Raw genomic sequence first — 15730 nt, forward strand, 5'->3', positions numbered from 1 at the left:
AAAAAGTAGTAAAAACACTGGTTCTAGCTTGCATATCCTTCTTTTAAATACTGCTATAAACTTTCAGAATCATGCTATTATTGTTTCAATAACATCCTGCTTTCCACTTGCCAGCCTATGCTCAGGAGCTTGTAGGAGGCTTCACTCCATTAGGATTCCTCTTCTGCACGTTGGGTATTAGCAAGGCTCCTCCTTCAGCAAAAGGAAGAGCAGGAATTGCTGCTGGATGTGCTTCAGGTGTTAAGTTTAAGACAAAATTTGGGTCATTAAGAGTGAATAAAAACAAAGAAACATGAGCAGATGAAAGAGATCAAGTCCTCCTCTGGAGGGAGGCTGTGGTGGAAGCCTGAGGAATTGTGGATCCCAATTCAGGCATCTCATCTCACTGAGATGGACTCCAGACCCTCTTGTGTGGGTCTTTTCATCCTGGCATCTTCAAATCTGCAGCTTCTAATCCAGCCAGGTAACTCAAAGGAAAGAAACACTGAAAAACCTCATGAAGCAGGTTTGCTCTTAGAAAGAAGCAGCTCATCTATCAGGACAAAAGTCAGTTTTTGTCTTGATGTTCAAACACACAAGAAAACAGAACAGGGAGGACAGCTCTTTTACAAAAGCACAAAATCCTTCCAAGACAAAAGCAGAGGCTTACAGCTAGCTGTTTATGACACAGGCATTATCTTGGAAGAGTCATGATGAAAAGTATTAAGGCAGCAAATCACACTTTGGAAATTCAAAAGCAAGAGCTTATTCAAGGAGAAATACGCCCTTCCATAAATGCTTTTACACATCAGAAAGATTAGAGAGGCTGTGTCCAAATACCAGTTGTTCATCCTGCAGCTTATTTGTTCTGGAACTCACATTCTGCAAGAACACTGGCACCCAGCAGAAGGCCATACCAGCTGGCCTCCCTTCCCTAGTGCTTCTGTTGGGTCACCATCCTGACCATTTTCAGGGCCATCTCTCCTTGATCAGATGGTACCTAGAATGGAGATAAGAGCACAAGGTAAGCAGCTGCTGTAAAGAATGACAGCAAGAACATATGCACGCTCAGTTTTCCTGTTGGAAATGATGCATCTTATGCCATCAGGTATTTTATTTACCATGTGCCCAGCCTTAAGAATCCAGAAGAAGGCAAAGTTCTCATAGGCCTTGTAGAAAGCAGCTGTATCAGTGGATTCTGGAGACACGTAAAGCGCCTTCCACCTCCGCTGGCTGAACTCCTTCAAGCAGGGCCACTTCAGTTTTCGGATCCATGCCTCCTGGCCTGTTGGAGAGGAAAGGAGTTACATTTCTACATGCTCAGATTCTAAAAACAATATTGCTATACCTAGAAAAGCTACTAAGGCTCAGCACAAGTAGAAGCAAACCAATGGAGGGGGAAGAGAAAAAGCAGACAGTGAGAACACATGTTAAAAGAGCTCACGGTTGCTTTCTTATAGCTCACTGAAAGAAATCCTGCTTCCTGTTTCTAGGTACCAATCTGCTACACTGATCCTTCCCAGCCTGTGTTCTCAGCAGCTGGATTTCTTTCCACACACCTGTCTCAATGCTCAAAAATGTAGGCTTGGGTAGACAAGTTGAACATGTACTACCTTAGAGACCCTGCAGCAAGAATCAGAATGAGAAGGTGGGCTTCTGACGTGGGCTACTACTTCATTTGTTACAATCAAACAGTGTGAAGAACCTAGAAAGGTCGTCTGCATGTCCTTGCTGGAGAAGGTGGAAGTCAAGTCAGTAGAAAGACCAATTCCAGGACACTAAAGGAAGAAGGCAAGCTAAAGATAAAACCTCTGAGCTACTAGAATAATTTACACATTAACTGCAGCTCCATTTTAGTTCAAAACATGATGAAAACAGAGCACCACCAACAGCTCATGTGATTTGACCGCCTAAATACCTGAGCTACTGACTGCTACATTCATGTGCACTTCATGAACAATATCTAAATGAGCAGAGGGCCAAGGAATAAAGCCTTTCACAACACAGTGAATTTGCTTAGCCTGTAACTGCAGATTATTTGCTGCAATACAAAAAGACAGATGAAAGAGAAGGCAGATTCACAGCACAAAGCATTCCAGTGACCCTTAACCTGCTCCCATACTGTCACTTCATCAAGTCAGCACCTTGCAAAAAGCAAGGCACAAAGAAAGCCTTTATGTGGTCAGAGTGGGCAGGTGCTGACACCTCACCGAGCAGCAGGTGTTATTGCTTTCCAATTGCACCCTCCTTAATTAAAAAAATTAACCTTTGTTGCATCTTACCTGGCAGCATGCTTTGTTGTAGGCTGCTCAGTGATGACCAACTGTGTCCTGCTTTAATCTGCAGCAGGATATGGCCTTTACACCCAGGAGGACAGGATTATCAATGTAGAACAAGAGAAAAACCTCCACGTATTTCAGATCTATTCTCATTCTTCCTTAATGAATGAGCATACTCACCTCTCTGGAAGAATGTGGTGGACCTGTTTAGGGGCTTCATTTAAACAAGAACAAACCAAACACTGCATAACCATTTGACAGTGCTACAGAGGTAGAAGAACTGTCTCTCTCACACAGGGGTGAGAAAATGAACATTAAGAGCTGTTCATTTATGATGGCACTGCCATGTTACAAAGGAGATTTGCAGAAGAGATCTAAGTACCAATGTTATTAGTGAGTGCACAACCCCAGTCAAGAAGTCTCTTACCCATGGTGTCAACAATGAGATCCAGCTGCCCATTATAGACTGTGACATTGACACCAGCTGCTAAAAGCTGATCAACAATGTCAATGACAGGTCTCATGAAGTCCTCAGCCATGTTCTCAAAGACTTTTGTGGACTGACCTGGATAGAACCAGAGAGGAGAAAGATTTTAACTGATGAACATCACCTGCAAGCTGGGACAGGGGCCTCAAAACACAGCTCGTGGCTGTATAAGAGCAAGGCCTAGCACAAAGAATCAGCCAGTCAGAGGAACTAGGAAAACCAGGAAGCAGCCACACACACACCAGAGCTCACTGCTGCTTCTGGCTCACATTACACACATACAGGGTGCTGGTGTCGGTCCTTTTAAGCCTTCCTGTCTGTTTTATGCTCTCCCCATCACACCTTGCTGCATGACACCAGATTTCTGGCAGATAAAGACTGACAAATTCTCTCCAAAGGACTGCAAGGACAATTCAGCTGTCTGAGACACTGAGGATCCTCTTTGCTCCCTGTACTTTCAGCTGCTTGGCTAAAGACAAATAGAAGCAGTAGAACCAGAACTAAGTCTGCCACCAGCCCTTCCTCATTACATTTTCATTTGTGGAAGTTCTCTTTTCAGGATGGAGGATAATGAAAACTTAATGTAGCTGCTTACTACAATAAAATATCTCCCTTCAGACTGCAATACAGAGGAAGGCCATAATACACATTAGATCTGCACTAGCAGACAGGAAAGTACCTCCCCATTTCACACAGTCAGGAATAACTTCTAGTTTCTTTCTGATAGGTCCATTCATCAATTCACTTAAGTTGTTCTTGTGCATATTTTTCACGTGACGTTGGTAAAGCCTAACTGAAAAAAAAAAGAGACAAAATACTTGGATTAGTTGCACATTTAAGACAGCCATCCTGTATAAGTAATTTTCCTGTGCTACAGTCACAGCTAAACTCTCTAATGAAAATGCACCACCACAGAGAACAATTTGTCGACTCTTACTACAAAATCCTCTGATGCCAACCTTTATTTAGGTTAGGGAACAATATGGGAAGAACCCAACCACCCATTTTTACTTCTGGCTATCACAGCACTTCCCCAGGAGGTCAGCTTCTGCTTTAGCCACTTGGCATAGATTCATCTCAAAACAATCATTTTTGAGTTGTAATGTTTTACTTGTGGGAGTCAACTGCACCATTCCCTCCCCCACTGATGGGGACAGAGATAAAGAGCCTGAAAGAAACTATGCATCTACACAAATGCACAAGCACCATGGAACCAGACTATTTACATAGATGGGAAATTAAAAGGAAGTAACTTAAAGGTCATAAAACCATGTCACAATTACACCAACCACTTCCTTGGAGTAATCCGTGCAGAATGTATAGGTGGAGGTGTAATCTATAGAAGGATTGCTCCATGTTCCTATTTATGCAAGAGCAATCAAGTTCTTCTCAGGAGACTATCAACATCCCTTGGATCCAAAGGTCCATTTTAAGGGTGTGCTGAACTGAGGCTGTTTCCATGATCAGAGCTGACAGTATCTTAATGCAAACATAAAGCCTCAGAAGTTCAACTACTTAAATATAACTTACCAAGATGAAAATTCTCTTGTTCGTTTGTTTTCATTTCTGGAACATCTTTAGTCATGATGTTATAAAAGTTCACATTGTCTGTGTTCTGAAAAGACAAGAGGTTTGAGTAACACTGTTCCTCACAACTGAAAGCTTTTGTTAACGGACTCCCTTCTGAAAAGGAGAAGTTGGGAAGCCCTGCAGAAAGGACTCTGTGACCTGACACTTTTCTACAGATCAGGAAGGTATTCATAGAACCCAAACTCTTCTACAGTTGCTCTGAGAATGGTACAGCATTTTCTCAAGTCCACATGGTTTGTGCCACTCCTCTGGAAAGGGTGTGAAGCTACAGGAAGCCCTACAGCCTGCAAGCATGACTGCAGACTGCTATTACTCAGACAGTTGAAACGCCAGGTGAGGCACTCAAATGCACTGCTCTGCTAGATCCAGTCTAGCCCGATGCCATCTCTTGCTCAACATCCTCCCAGCCTACAACCCTCAGATATCCCAAATGCCTCCTCAAGGCAGTGGGACAGGCAGCTGTCACCCCTCTTCTGGAGTTGCTGACATCTGGAAATGTCCAAGAACCATCAAGTGACAGCTCTAATGCAGACAGCATACCGTCCATATCCATGGGATAAGTACAGTGAATGCTGCCAGCAGGGAAGATTCTTAGAGCTAGCTCTACTTCATTTAAGTGAAAGTCTTTGAAATTGGGAGGCATGGCTCAGGAATCAGTGCACAACAGTGACGCTACAGGAAGTAAAATGCCTGTGCCCTTACACTGATATCTCAGCTGGAATGGAAAAACAAGCAGGCTTGAAGAAAAACTCAAAATGGGAACCACAAGTTCTTGCCAAAGAGTAAGAAGTGACACCAACTATGTGCAGGGTTACCAGAGAGAAAGCAGCTCCACATGAGCCGTTCAGTTTGAGGAAGCCAGAATTTTACTCAAACTAAACCACACTAAAGCTCACGTGGGTTGCCCTTCCCACTGCCTCCTGCAATCACAGCAGTGCAAACAGCTCTTCCACATCAGCACTATCACAAAGCACATACCAGTGAAAATAACTTGGCAGGAGAATGGAGGATGCTCATCAACCCAAAGTTCAGAGGCCTGAATTCATGTGCTCCCAAACACTGACTTACTGATGCTGCTCAAAGATCTCACCTCTTCAATGATACCTTCAGCCTTACTCCAGAGCTCAGTGGCCAGTCCATATTCATTTCTATTTATTGCATCCATTATTTCTTTAGCAACAGTAGTCACCTCTGCTAGACCATGATCATCAAGGAGAGACTGGAAGACAAACACAGAAGAGGACAGCTTTAAATGTAATTTCACATCCATTTCTCAGTAGCAGGCTCCATACATCAGATATTTCATACTGACTAAGAGTTAATGTAAAAAAAAAAAAAGCCAACCTCCATTTATACTACATGGCAGCATGAGATCTCATGAGAAGGCCAAGAGTTTACAAAGGTACTCACAGTGCTATAAAGGTAGGGTCCCCAAGACAGCACAGAATCTAAAAATAATGATAAAAAATAACCAACAACAGAACAGATTTCAAACATTAGGTTTTGCCTTATGATTTCCTTTTACTTTTAATTTACTGTAGCAAAAGCGGTTGTGACAAAAAGAATTGTTCAGTAAAGAGGTACGGCCAGCTCATTTTGCCAGAAGCTTGCACAGCACGGAGCAGTTTCCTTACTAATCCTGAGAACCAATAAAATCACTTAAATGCTATAATACATTTCAACATGTTTAGGTTTAAAAGAAACATTCTTATTCCTGAAGTGCTCTCATCTCAGCATTGCAACACATTGGTACAGCATGGGGACAGAACTGACAAGGGAAAAGGGACAGTCTGAACTGATCTTTTGCGAGTATTACAGAGAAATATCTAGTTTTCTCTCCTTCACCAGTCACACACCCTGTCCTTTTCAGGTCAGCAAGGACATCAGGTCCCCAGCACAAGGTCTCCTTGTGAAAACATGAGAAAACTTCAGTTGTAAATCATTTGGTGAGCACACTTCAAATGCAAGTCACCAGAGTGGCTGTAGGGATTTGAACAGACTTCTCATTGCCACCCCACTTCACGTGCAGCTATGCTCCTCACTGACTTGGCTCTCAGATTGCTCAAGATTTAGATAAGTTCTGGAGGCAGACACTTCAATCACCACTTGACATATTGAAGCATTTCCAGTGATCTGATATACCAGACTCACTAGACATGGCATTTACTTCTGGCAAGGCTGACATTTGACTGTAGGTATCCATTAAATAATCTAAAGAATAAAATCAATGATAGTCTAAGAATTTTAAACATACCCAGAGGAGAAATCCATGAATCTCCAAGAGCAACCCCAGCAAAATTGCACTTTATGCTTCCTTTCTGTACAGCCTTGAGGATAAGAAAAGAAACAAAAACAAGCCTGCTTTTATTTTAGTGAGATAGTCAGGACCTTAGAACCAGTTTTCTTTAAGCAGAAAAAAAAACCCAAACAACACAAAACCAATAGGTTATAGGTCTTACTCTGACAGAGTACTTGTAGAACATCACCTTCTAAGTGAAAAGTGAACTACATCCCCAAGCTACTTACCTTATGCAGCTCTAAAGCAATGCCAGCAGCCATTTTACCTCCATAAGACTCAGAAAATATGTAGAATGGGGTGCTCTGGTGAGAGAAACCACACAACGACCGGTTAGATGGAGGACAGCACACCCCCAGCCATCTCCCACATCCCACAGGACCCAGGAGTAGGCTCCTCACCTTACAGTATCAGACACTGAGGATTTTGGGTTCTAAGTTGCTGTAACACCCTGGTGTAATTACCAAGGCAAGTTCTGAAGTGGGCTCCTCAGTATTTTGGGACTAGAAACAGCCACGACCCTATGTGCTTCTCAGATCACAGACAACACCACCACCTTCTGATATTCTAACTTGTGAGAGAACCAGCAATTCACAATGCCACCTCTGAACTGCAGAGACTATCAGACAGTGGTTTTACCTGCACACTGCCTGCTCACTAAACTCCTTCTGAGATCAGTTTAATTGCAAAGAAAGAGGATTCTAACTGACAATTCAAATCACCTACCTGAAATTCTGTTCTGTGTGTGAAGAATTCTTTAAGAAAAACCATCATATCAGAGACTACTGTGGACAGGTTCTTGGCAAACAAGCTGCAGTCTTCAACATAACTGAATCCAGTGCCCACAGGATTGTCCACAAACAAGATGCTGGCTGCCTGCAACTGTACAAGCAGAAAGGCTGCTGTGAAACATCAGTTCAGAACACCAGTGCAAACTTCAGCTTTGATGGCATAAAAATCTAACAGCTACTCATCTCCAATCCTGAAAGAAGCTGCAGAAAAACTGGTCCAACACAGAGGATGGCACAGGTGGGAGTTCTGTCTGTCAAAGGCAACAAAGGCCAGCAGATGGTGCTGAGCTGTATAGTTACAAGTGTACCAAGGAAACCAAGGGATCCACACAGAGATGCCACGATGGCTCAAAGCAGTAAGGCTTAGATAAAAAAAGAAACACACTGCAAGGTCTTTCCATTTGCTCAGTGTGCAAAAGGAAAGGCACCCAGAACTCCTAGTTATCCAAGGGCAGCACACCCACATGACCCAGGGGCCTCCTCTTGAGTAGTTAAAACTATTGGTTGCTCACAGCCCAGTGGCATAAACCTCTATCTCTGCAGACAGCTGCAATTACCAGCCACCTAGAAAAGCCTTCATGGCTGTAAGCAGTGAAGCTATGATCAGAAACATCTCCCCAGAATTTGCCCACTCCCTCTGTTTCCCCCAGCACTCACAGTTCACACATTCAAGGAGGCCTACACATCATCAAAACAAATTAGCAGGAATACTCTTCAGCTCTCAGCACAGCTATTGATATAATCCATTGTTATTAGTCAATTTTAAGTATCATAGTTCCATTAAACTTTAAATGAAAACTGTTGCGTGCACTTTAGCCCAGCAATCACCAGCTTACACAGGCAATAAGTTTCACAATCAATAATTAGAAGCAGAACTCAGCCATACCCAGGTTGTATTTCTTGGTTTCAGTTCTTTGTCTAACGGACCAATCTCTTCAAAGTTCCCAAATCCACAGCCTGAAGATCCTGGGCCTCCCTAAGGGGAAGGAGCACGACTGAGTTAGAAAGCAGCATGCCATAGATGTGGGATACAGGACAGAACAAAACACAGCAAGCACAACAGAGGGGAAGTCTGAAGTGCCCTGTGCACCCCTCAGTAACTTGCAGTGAGGGCTGTGTTCCTCACCGTCTCACACCATGCATACACAAGGCTTCAGAGGAAAGAAAAACACCCAAATGTGAAAGCATCTCATGAGCTGTATGCTGAGTGCTGTATGAGAGCTTTTATCCTATTCCCTGAATCGCAAATAGAGAGGTTTGTGAGTCATTGGGTCTTTGTTTTTTTAACCAGCACGTGCAGCACACGCTTTCCACTCTGAAATAGTAACACAGAAGGGAAAGGAGCAAACCAAGCGGCCACATCCAACGTTCATCTCTGAGATGCAGATCTGGAGGCGAACTCAGAGCACACACTAACTGCTATTAACTGTGACTGAACGGGGCCTCGCGCTGATACAACCAGCCTCCCTGGTTCGCTCCCGGGATCCGTCCCAGACCTCTCGCTGCCGCTCCCCTGAGCCCCACAACTCACCTGCAGCCATAGGACGAGCGGCAGCGCGGCGGAGCCGTCGGCGTAGTACAGCCACCAGAACATGTGCGCCTTGCTGCGGACCTCAACGTACCCCCACAGCTCCCGGGGGGTTCTCAGAGCCGCTCCTGCGGAGCAGAGCGACCGTCAGCGGCCGCAGCTCGGGCCGCCGCGTTTCAGCCGTCGGGAGCCATAACGAGACGCGCGGCAACGGAAACGCTCCCCGACCCCCGCCCGCGGCCACGAACGAAGACCGCCGGGATCTGACTCAGCGCGGACCTCCGGCGCCGCACCGCGACCCCGCGCGGCCCTACGGGGCGGTGCTCGACGGAACCGCGCTCGGAACCGCCCCGCCCGTACCTGCAGCCATCGCCGCGAGCAGCGCCAGCCCCACGGCGGCACGCAGCGCGCCCATCCCGCCCGCCGCTCTCCCGCAGCTCCGGGCCCTCCCGTCCCCGCCCGCCTCTTTTGTCCCACGCGGGGCTCCGTCCCCCCCCCCCCCCACCCTCTCCACTCCCATCTCAACCCCGCCCCCTCCCGCCGCCCCTCCCCCCTCTCCCGAGATGGCGGCCGCCTCCGGTGCTCCGGTGCGGCTGCGGTTGCACTTCGACTTCCCGCCGCCGGGCAGCCCGGGCTGCTCGCTGTGCTGGCTGCTGCTGGAGCCCGGCCAGGCGCGCCTGGTCACCGACCTGCTCAGCATCATCCGCCACCGCTTCGGCTTCAGCCGCCGCTCCCGTCTCAGCCTCTTCTTGGACGGAGCGCTGCTGCCGCCCACCGAGAGCGCGCGACTCGTGCGGGACAACGATGCGCTGCGGTACGGCGGGGGGGGGGGACGGGAACGGGGGGGGACGGGGCGGTGCTGAGCGCCGCTGAGCGCCGTCTGTTTGGGTCTCGGCAGAGTGACGCTGGAGGAGATCTTGGCGGAGGACTGCGAAGAGGCGGGCGGTGACTTGCACGCGGCAAAAGATGGCAAAAAAAGGCACAAACGAAGGCGGAAAGAGCGAGGGCTCTCCGGGAGCGGGGAAGAAAGACGCGAAAGGGAGAGGAAGAAGAAGCAGCGTAACCCGGAGTGCTCCTCCGATGGAGAGGACAGCGCTGGGGATGCGTCTGACACTCGGAAGAAGTCCAAAAAGAGAAAGAGAAGGGAAGAAAACAGTGGGAGAAGCAGAGTCCCCGAAGGGAAGGAGGGCAGTGCCGCCCCAAAGCTCCGGAATGCAGAGATGGAGGAGCAGACGGTGACCAAAGCAAAGCAGGGCAGGCGGGCAGCGGGCTGTGCCGCAAAGCCGGCCCGTGGGCATCAGCATGGCAGCCCTGCTCTGAAGCCTGCCAAGAGCACCTCCAGACATCTGACAGCAGAGGCCCGGCACAACGGGGTGGGAACGTCGGGGTCCTCCAGCACGTCGTCCGACAGCGGCAGCAGCGACGCGAACACAAAGCAGAGTAAATCATCCCGCAGCCCCGCAGCCGCAGCGCTTCCCGGGGACAAAGCCCAGGCTGCTGTGACTGCTGTCCGTAATCAGGTGGCTAATGCTGGACGTTGCAGTAAGGCTGCAGTTAGTAAACACGCTGCCAAGCCGCGGTCCTCCAGTTCAGATTCAGACTCGAGTTCAGAGGATGGAAGAGCGGCGCCGGCACCGAGCGGCACCGCGGCAGCGGTGCAGACTGGTGTCACTGGTGCTCCCAAAGCCAGGACCTCCTCCTCCGAGTCTGACAGTTCTGATTCGGAAACGTTCGTCATTAAAAAGCCCTCAGCCAACGCTGCACTGAGTAATTCCATAGCAGGAAACGGTTCCAGACAGTCACCAGCCGGTATCCAAGGGCCGGCTGCCGGCCCAGGGCGTGGGAGGGGGCGTGCAGTGGGTGGGGGTCTCTTCTGGAGAGGACCGAGGGGCCGTGGGTTCCGGGGGATGATGAGGGGCCGGGGCAGAGGAGAAAGCCCTGGTTTCTTCTATAGCTACAGCAACGAAGGTCAGAAACAGAGGCAGTTACACGAAGCTGTGCCGAACACTTCCGTTCCTGTCCAGGTGAGTGACTTACGCAGTCATTGATTGCCTCTCTCTCTCTCACAGCTTTAGCTGTACAAAAATTGTACGGCGTGGGAGGACTTCAGAAAAGCTGAAATAGGTAAATAAGGTAAAGGCTGATGGACGTGGACTCAGTAAATCTGATGCTCGTGGAATATACCCTGTGGGAGCGTTTATGAAGCAATCTTTAAGTGATGGTTTTTGTGGAATAACGGCTGTAGGCAACTTGGAAATGAAGCGTTGTTCACGGGGGTGTAAAGCAGAGCACAGCTGATACACCAGCAGATGGCACTGGGGGCAGCAGAGCCTCTGCAGCTGTGTCCTGTGATCCACAGCAGTTCCCTGGGCGCCCACGTGGTGGTGTGGGCAACATCAGGAAAGCTGATGTTACCGACTCTAAGAGCAACACCTGGATGGGGACGTGGTGGTACTAAGCTGCATATGTGCTGCCCTGGGCCAACAGTCTGTCATCTTCAGACAAAATGCCATCCGTTGGGTGAACTTTGCTCATTATGCACTCATTACAATACCCAAGCACACCTCCATCCCAAAAGACGTCCGTCCCCACAGCGCAACCGCCCCTCACTGAGCACCGCTCAGAATTCTTTACCCTATTCCTTTAAAACCTCTTCCCCCCACAGGTGAGATTCACACACTTGGTTTCGCTGAGGGCTTCCCTGGGGAGCTCAGAAATCTCCTACAGAGTTGTGTATAGCCTGGCACACGTGTGGCCAGGCTGTGTTGTTATTCGTTCTTTGCGGACAGTGAATTTATCACCAGCAATCCAGAGACTGTGTGCATCTGTTGCTGACAAAGTGCAGCACTCACTGGTGTATCCGTGTGAGTTCTGACTGAGCACTGTGAGATGAATAATGAGGGTGTGATTGCTGCCAGACAAACTGGGCATCTGCTTTGTGACTGTGTAATCAAAACAGTTCATATATCGAACACATCCGGACCTGCAGTGCCAGGCTGGGCATCACTCAGACGTGGCCCTTTAACACAACAGCATTATATATATCTCAAAATGAAGCACTCAGATATGTCCCTTGCTCTTCTCAGAATTCCCTACAATTTGTACAGTACAAACACTATCTTCTTTATTAACACATAATGAAATTGATGGGATTACTGTTTGTTTTGCAGAATGCTGTGGATGCCCCCAAGAGAGACTACAGCATACTGCCACTTCTAGCTGCCCCACCACAAGTGGGACAAAGAATTGCCTTTAAGGTAAAGCTCATTTGAAGTACTGAAGGTCAGTAGGTCAGTGTTGTTTCATCTGGGCCTTGTACAGGTGCCTTGGTGCCTTGCTTCCCTCTTGCTGAAGGAGCTGTGTCTGGGGAGAGGATCAGGAGAAGCATCACTAATTTGTGTTTCTTTCAACAGCGCTTGGAACTAAATGAAAACTACAGTCCTGAAGTTTCATCCTATAAGGTATGGCTTTTCCTTCCGTCCTTAATTCACTGAAAAATCTATTACGTGAGGTAAGACTTAAGTATTCTGAGGCTATATAGTGTTTTTTCTTCCTATCTCTCATGTCACTCCTGGTGCAACAGTAAAATCAAAACTCAAAACCTGAAGCTAACTGAAAATGTGAAAGGTGTAGCAGTTACTTCAAAAGCAGAATGAACAAACAGTATTAGAATATTATTAATGATCATTAGCATGTTAGAGGTGACAAGTGCAGGCTTTCAAGGAGAAAACTGTAGCTATCTTTGAGTACTTCACTCTTTAAAGTCAAGACAAAAGTAAAATTCGGCACCTACTTGGAATAACTTGGTTTCTAGGAAGGTTGTGACTTAAACTACTGCAGGGACAGTGACAATGTCACGAGTTTATCTATGCCAGGAACTGCAGATTGCTTAATTTGAATAGCTTGTAGATTTTATGTATATACATAGAGAAAAATGAACAAACACATATTTCCTGTAATTGTAACTGAGTATCAGAGTGGTTGTAAGGTGGAGTAGTTATCCAGTGCTGAAGTTCATCCTATCTGATTCTTTTCTCATTGCCTTGTGAAGGAGGGGAGAATAATCAGTTGGAATGCTGATAAAAAGCAGATTGAGCTTGAGATCCTTTCCTCATCCGCAAGCCAAGGTATGTGCCCTGGGACACTGAATGCTTGTTTTGTGCATCACTTGGGGAACAGCTAGAGCGAGGCACATTGCCTGTTTTGGGAGCGTGTATCATTTCCTCAGCTTCTTTCTTAACCTTCCTCTCCCCTCCTCACTCTTTCCCTAAGAAGTCTATTTAAGTTGGGAAGTGGTGACCTTGCTAGTCTTTAAGATGCTCATATAATGCTTGCAAAATGAAATGTGTCCAGCTGCCATCTCATCCCCCATTGCTGTGTCATTTCCTGACTGACATCAGAGAAAATGTTAGGCTGCAGTGCTGTTTGTGAAGCTGCTGTCTCCAGTGGGTGTGCAAGGAGTCCGTGCAGTGACTGCTGCAGCACTGTGTGTGCAACTGCTGACCTTTGTACGGGCAGGAATGAGTCATGGTCAGAGCATCTTCTCACATTCAGGCAGCGTACTGTTGCTGGTGAGCGTGGTTTCATTAGATTATCACTCACCTTTGGTGCAGAATTCAGTTGCTGTCAGATTCTGTTAGAGCTCTAAGCACTGCTGGGATGTTTGCAATTCCAAAGATGCTCAGGGAGCTCATCCCAGGCAGGCTGATAAGGCGAGGTACTGATACTGCCACGATAAAGGATACGTGCAGGGTGACTTTATGGCCGTGGTGAAGCCTCAAAGATTGCAGCTGCTTAGAGTAATCCCTGCACCAAAAACCACATCCAGTAAACAAACATAACCCCCATGCATCCAACTGTGCTTGCTAGCTTTACAAATATGGTAAAAATGTAAACCTTTTGCTTTCTGTTTATAGTTAACCAAGTCGGGTTTTTTTGCTTTGTTTTAAAAAGTTGCTAAAGAGCCAGGGAAGTTTGATCTGGTTTACCAGTCTGCAGATGGGGCCGAGCTGATAGAGTATGCTGTTCCTCAGGACACCAAGGTATGTGCCTGCCTTGCTTTGAAGGCCACCGTGTGGTTTTGCTGACACGTTTCCCTGCTTTACTGCGTTCATTTCTGACCTTTCATAGTGATGCATTTGATTAAAGTAAATGAAAGCAAAAAGAATCGATCCTTCCTAATAAGAACGTGAATTATCACGGGGAAATACGTCCTTGTGTATTGTTTCAATTAACTACATTCAAAAAGTCACTGGTGTGTGTAACTTTCTGGCTCAGAAGCACCATTGTGTGCAGATGGAGCCCTTACAGGTGACTCATGAGGTTTTCCTATGTGCACTTCAGCAGGTTGAGGTTGATTCAGATCACTGAGTGGGAGGAATGACCCCGTGATCTTTGTTCTGCAGTGCTGCTGTTCACGTCCAAACGGAGTGTAATGCAGAAGGAACTGCACCTGCCTGTGCACCTTGTACATGCTGAGTACTGTCTGTATTTTGCTTCCAGATAACTGAGAGTTGGGAGTCGCTGATCGAGCCCAGGTTGATTGTTGAGCCTCCAGTGAACGGATCAGGCACTGAAAATGGAGCAGTGTGAGATGTGACGACGTGGAAATACGTGTATGGACTTGTTTTGTGACAAACTGCCTTTAGTTCTGAGGGCAGCAGATGCACTGGTGGTTATTTTTCATAAATGGTGTTAAAATAAACACTCTTTTCTTAAGATCTGGTTTTATGTTAATACCAGAACGCTTTGTGTACGATGGATTTAACATAGATTTGGTTTGTTTTAATAGAATCTTAGTAACAGTTTTTGTATTCAACTTCTGTGAGCTGCAAAACTAGAATGGTTTGATAGAAAATATGAAATACGACCTTGTACTGTGTTGGGAGCTCTGCTGCTATGTCTTGTTTCGTGTGGAGCCGTATAACTGCTATACAGAGGTATAGCATGCTGTAAGGATAATTAAAAACTACCATTAAAAAAAAATAAATGATATTGATGTTCATGACTCTTCCTCTACTGCAGAGCACGACACAAATGCCAGGACCTCACAGTATGTACAGGGTTCACCTGAAAGCATCAAGAAAACTTGAGGATTTTAAGTTTCTGTAATTTCGAGAGGAAGATAAGCAGTGTCTGTGACAGATTTCTGCCTGGAGCCCGTGGAGGAGAAGGGAATCCCAGACAAAACAGTGTCCCAGTGCGTTAACCTGAGTAGGCTCTGAAAACCTTCGTAGCGAACCCTTTTGCCCTTTCAGTGCTGAAGTGTCCGTGCTGACTTTGCTCAAAACAAAACGAGAAAACCGCGCCTGGGCACAGCAGACACCCGAGAAGCCGCTCAGCACAGTTCGGCAGCCGTGTATGCCGGGAAAGCTCTCGGCGGTGACGGACGGCCCCGCATCTCCCGAGCCCCGCGGTGCCGTTCTCGGTCTCCTGACTCACTTTGCTGACTTGAGTTAAAAGCAAAGCCCCCCCAGGATTCACAACACAATAGGAAAACACGTCGGGTGTCCTCCGCCCGCGCACGGCACCGGCAGTAACGGGCTCTCGGCCACCACCGCCCGCCCCGGCGCCCGTCGGGGCCGCATCCCGCTCGGCTCGGGCGGGGCAGTGCCCGGACCACCTCCGCGCGGCCCCGAACCGCCGCTCCGTGGCAGCCGTCGGTGGTCCCGCGGCGGCACGCGGCTCAGAGCCGCCCCGTCCCGTCCCCGGTGCCCGCCCCGCCCGCTCCCGTGGCCGGGCTCAGCCCCGAGCCCCGAGCCCCGCGTTGGGGCCGCCCGC

The 15730-nt window shown here is 47.6% G+C and overlaps 3 protein-coding genes across 4 annotated transcripts in view; 2 read left to right on the top strand and 1 right to left on the bottom strand.

Moving 5' to 3' along the window:
* TMEM100 (transmembrane protein 100) overlaps nucleotides 1-15730 on the top strand; it is a 369211-nt gene that overhangs the window by 95144 nt on the left and 258337 nt on the right. The gene's annotated exons all lie outside the window — the stretch shown is intronic.
* SCPEP1 (serine carboxypeptidase 1) lies at nucleotides 228-9692 on the bottom strand. 2 transcript variants are annotated; one of them, XM_065735548.1, is made up of 13 exons: nucleotides 9640-9692; nucleotides 8954-9078; nucleotides 8309-8398; nucleotides 7358-7513; nucleotides 6862-6936; nucleotides 6590-6662; nucleotides 5746-5783; nucleotides 5426-5554; nucleotides 4276-4360; nucleotides 3425-3538; nucleotides 2686-2823; nucleotides 1101-1264; nucleotides 228-979 (listed from the first exon to the last, which is right to left on the bottom strand). In XM_065735548.1, exons 2-13 carry the CDS (start codon nucleotides 9014-9016, stop codon nucleotides 914-916), a joined length of 1191 nt encoding a protein of 396 aa, XP_065591620.1. In that variant the 5' UTR covers nucleotides 9017-9078; nucleotides 9640-9692; the 3' UTR covers nucleotides 228-913. The 2 variants fall into 2 exon arrangements, with proteins under 2 accessions (XP_065591620.1, XP_065591619.1); XM_065735547.1 differs by lacking the exon at nucleotides 9640-9692 and adding an exon at nucleotides 9311-9391.
* On the top strand, nucleotides 9510-14914 carry COIL (coilin). The gene is made up of 7 exons (XM_065735537.1): nucleotides 9510-9764; nucleotides 9849-10974; nucleotides 12121-12207; nucleotides 12364-12411; nucleotides 13002-13077; nucleotides 13904-13992; nucleotides 14453-14914. Exons 1-7 carry the CDS (start codon nucleotides 9514-9516, stop codon nucleotides 14540-14542), a joined length of 1767 nt encoding a protein of 588 aa, XP_065591609.1. The 5' UTR covers nucleotides 9510-9513; the 3' UTR covers nucleotides 14543-14914.

The sequence above is a fragment of the Cyrtonyx montezumae genome, unplaced genomic scaffold (genome assembly GCF_038088225.1).
Source record: "Cyrtonyx montezumae isolate F1298 unplaced genomic scaffold, pur_monq_1.0 scaffold_19, whole genome shotgun sequence".
NCBI classification, from domain to species: domain Eukaryota; kingdom Metazoa; phylum Chordata; class Aves; order Galliformes; family Odontophoridae; genus Cyrtonyx; species Cyrtonyx montezumae.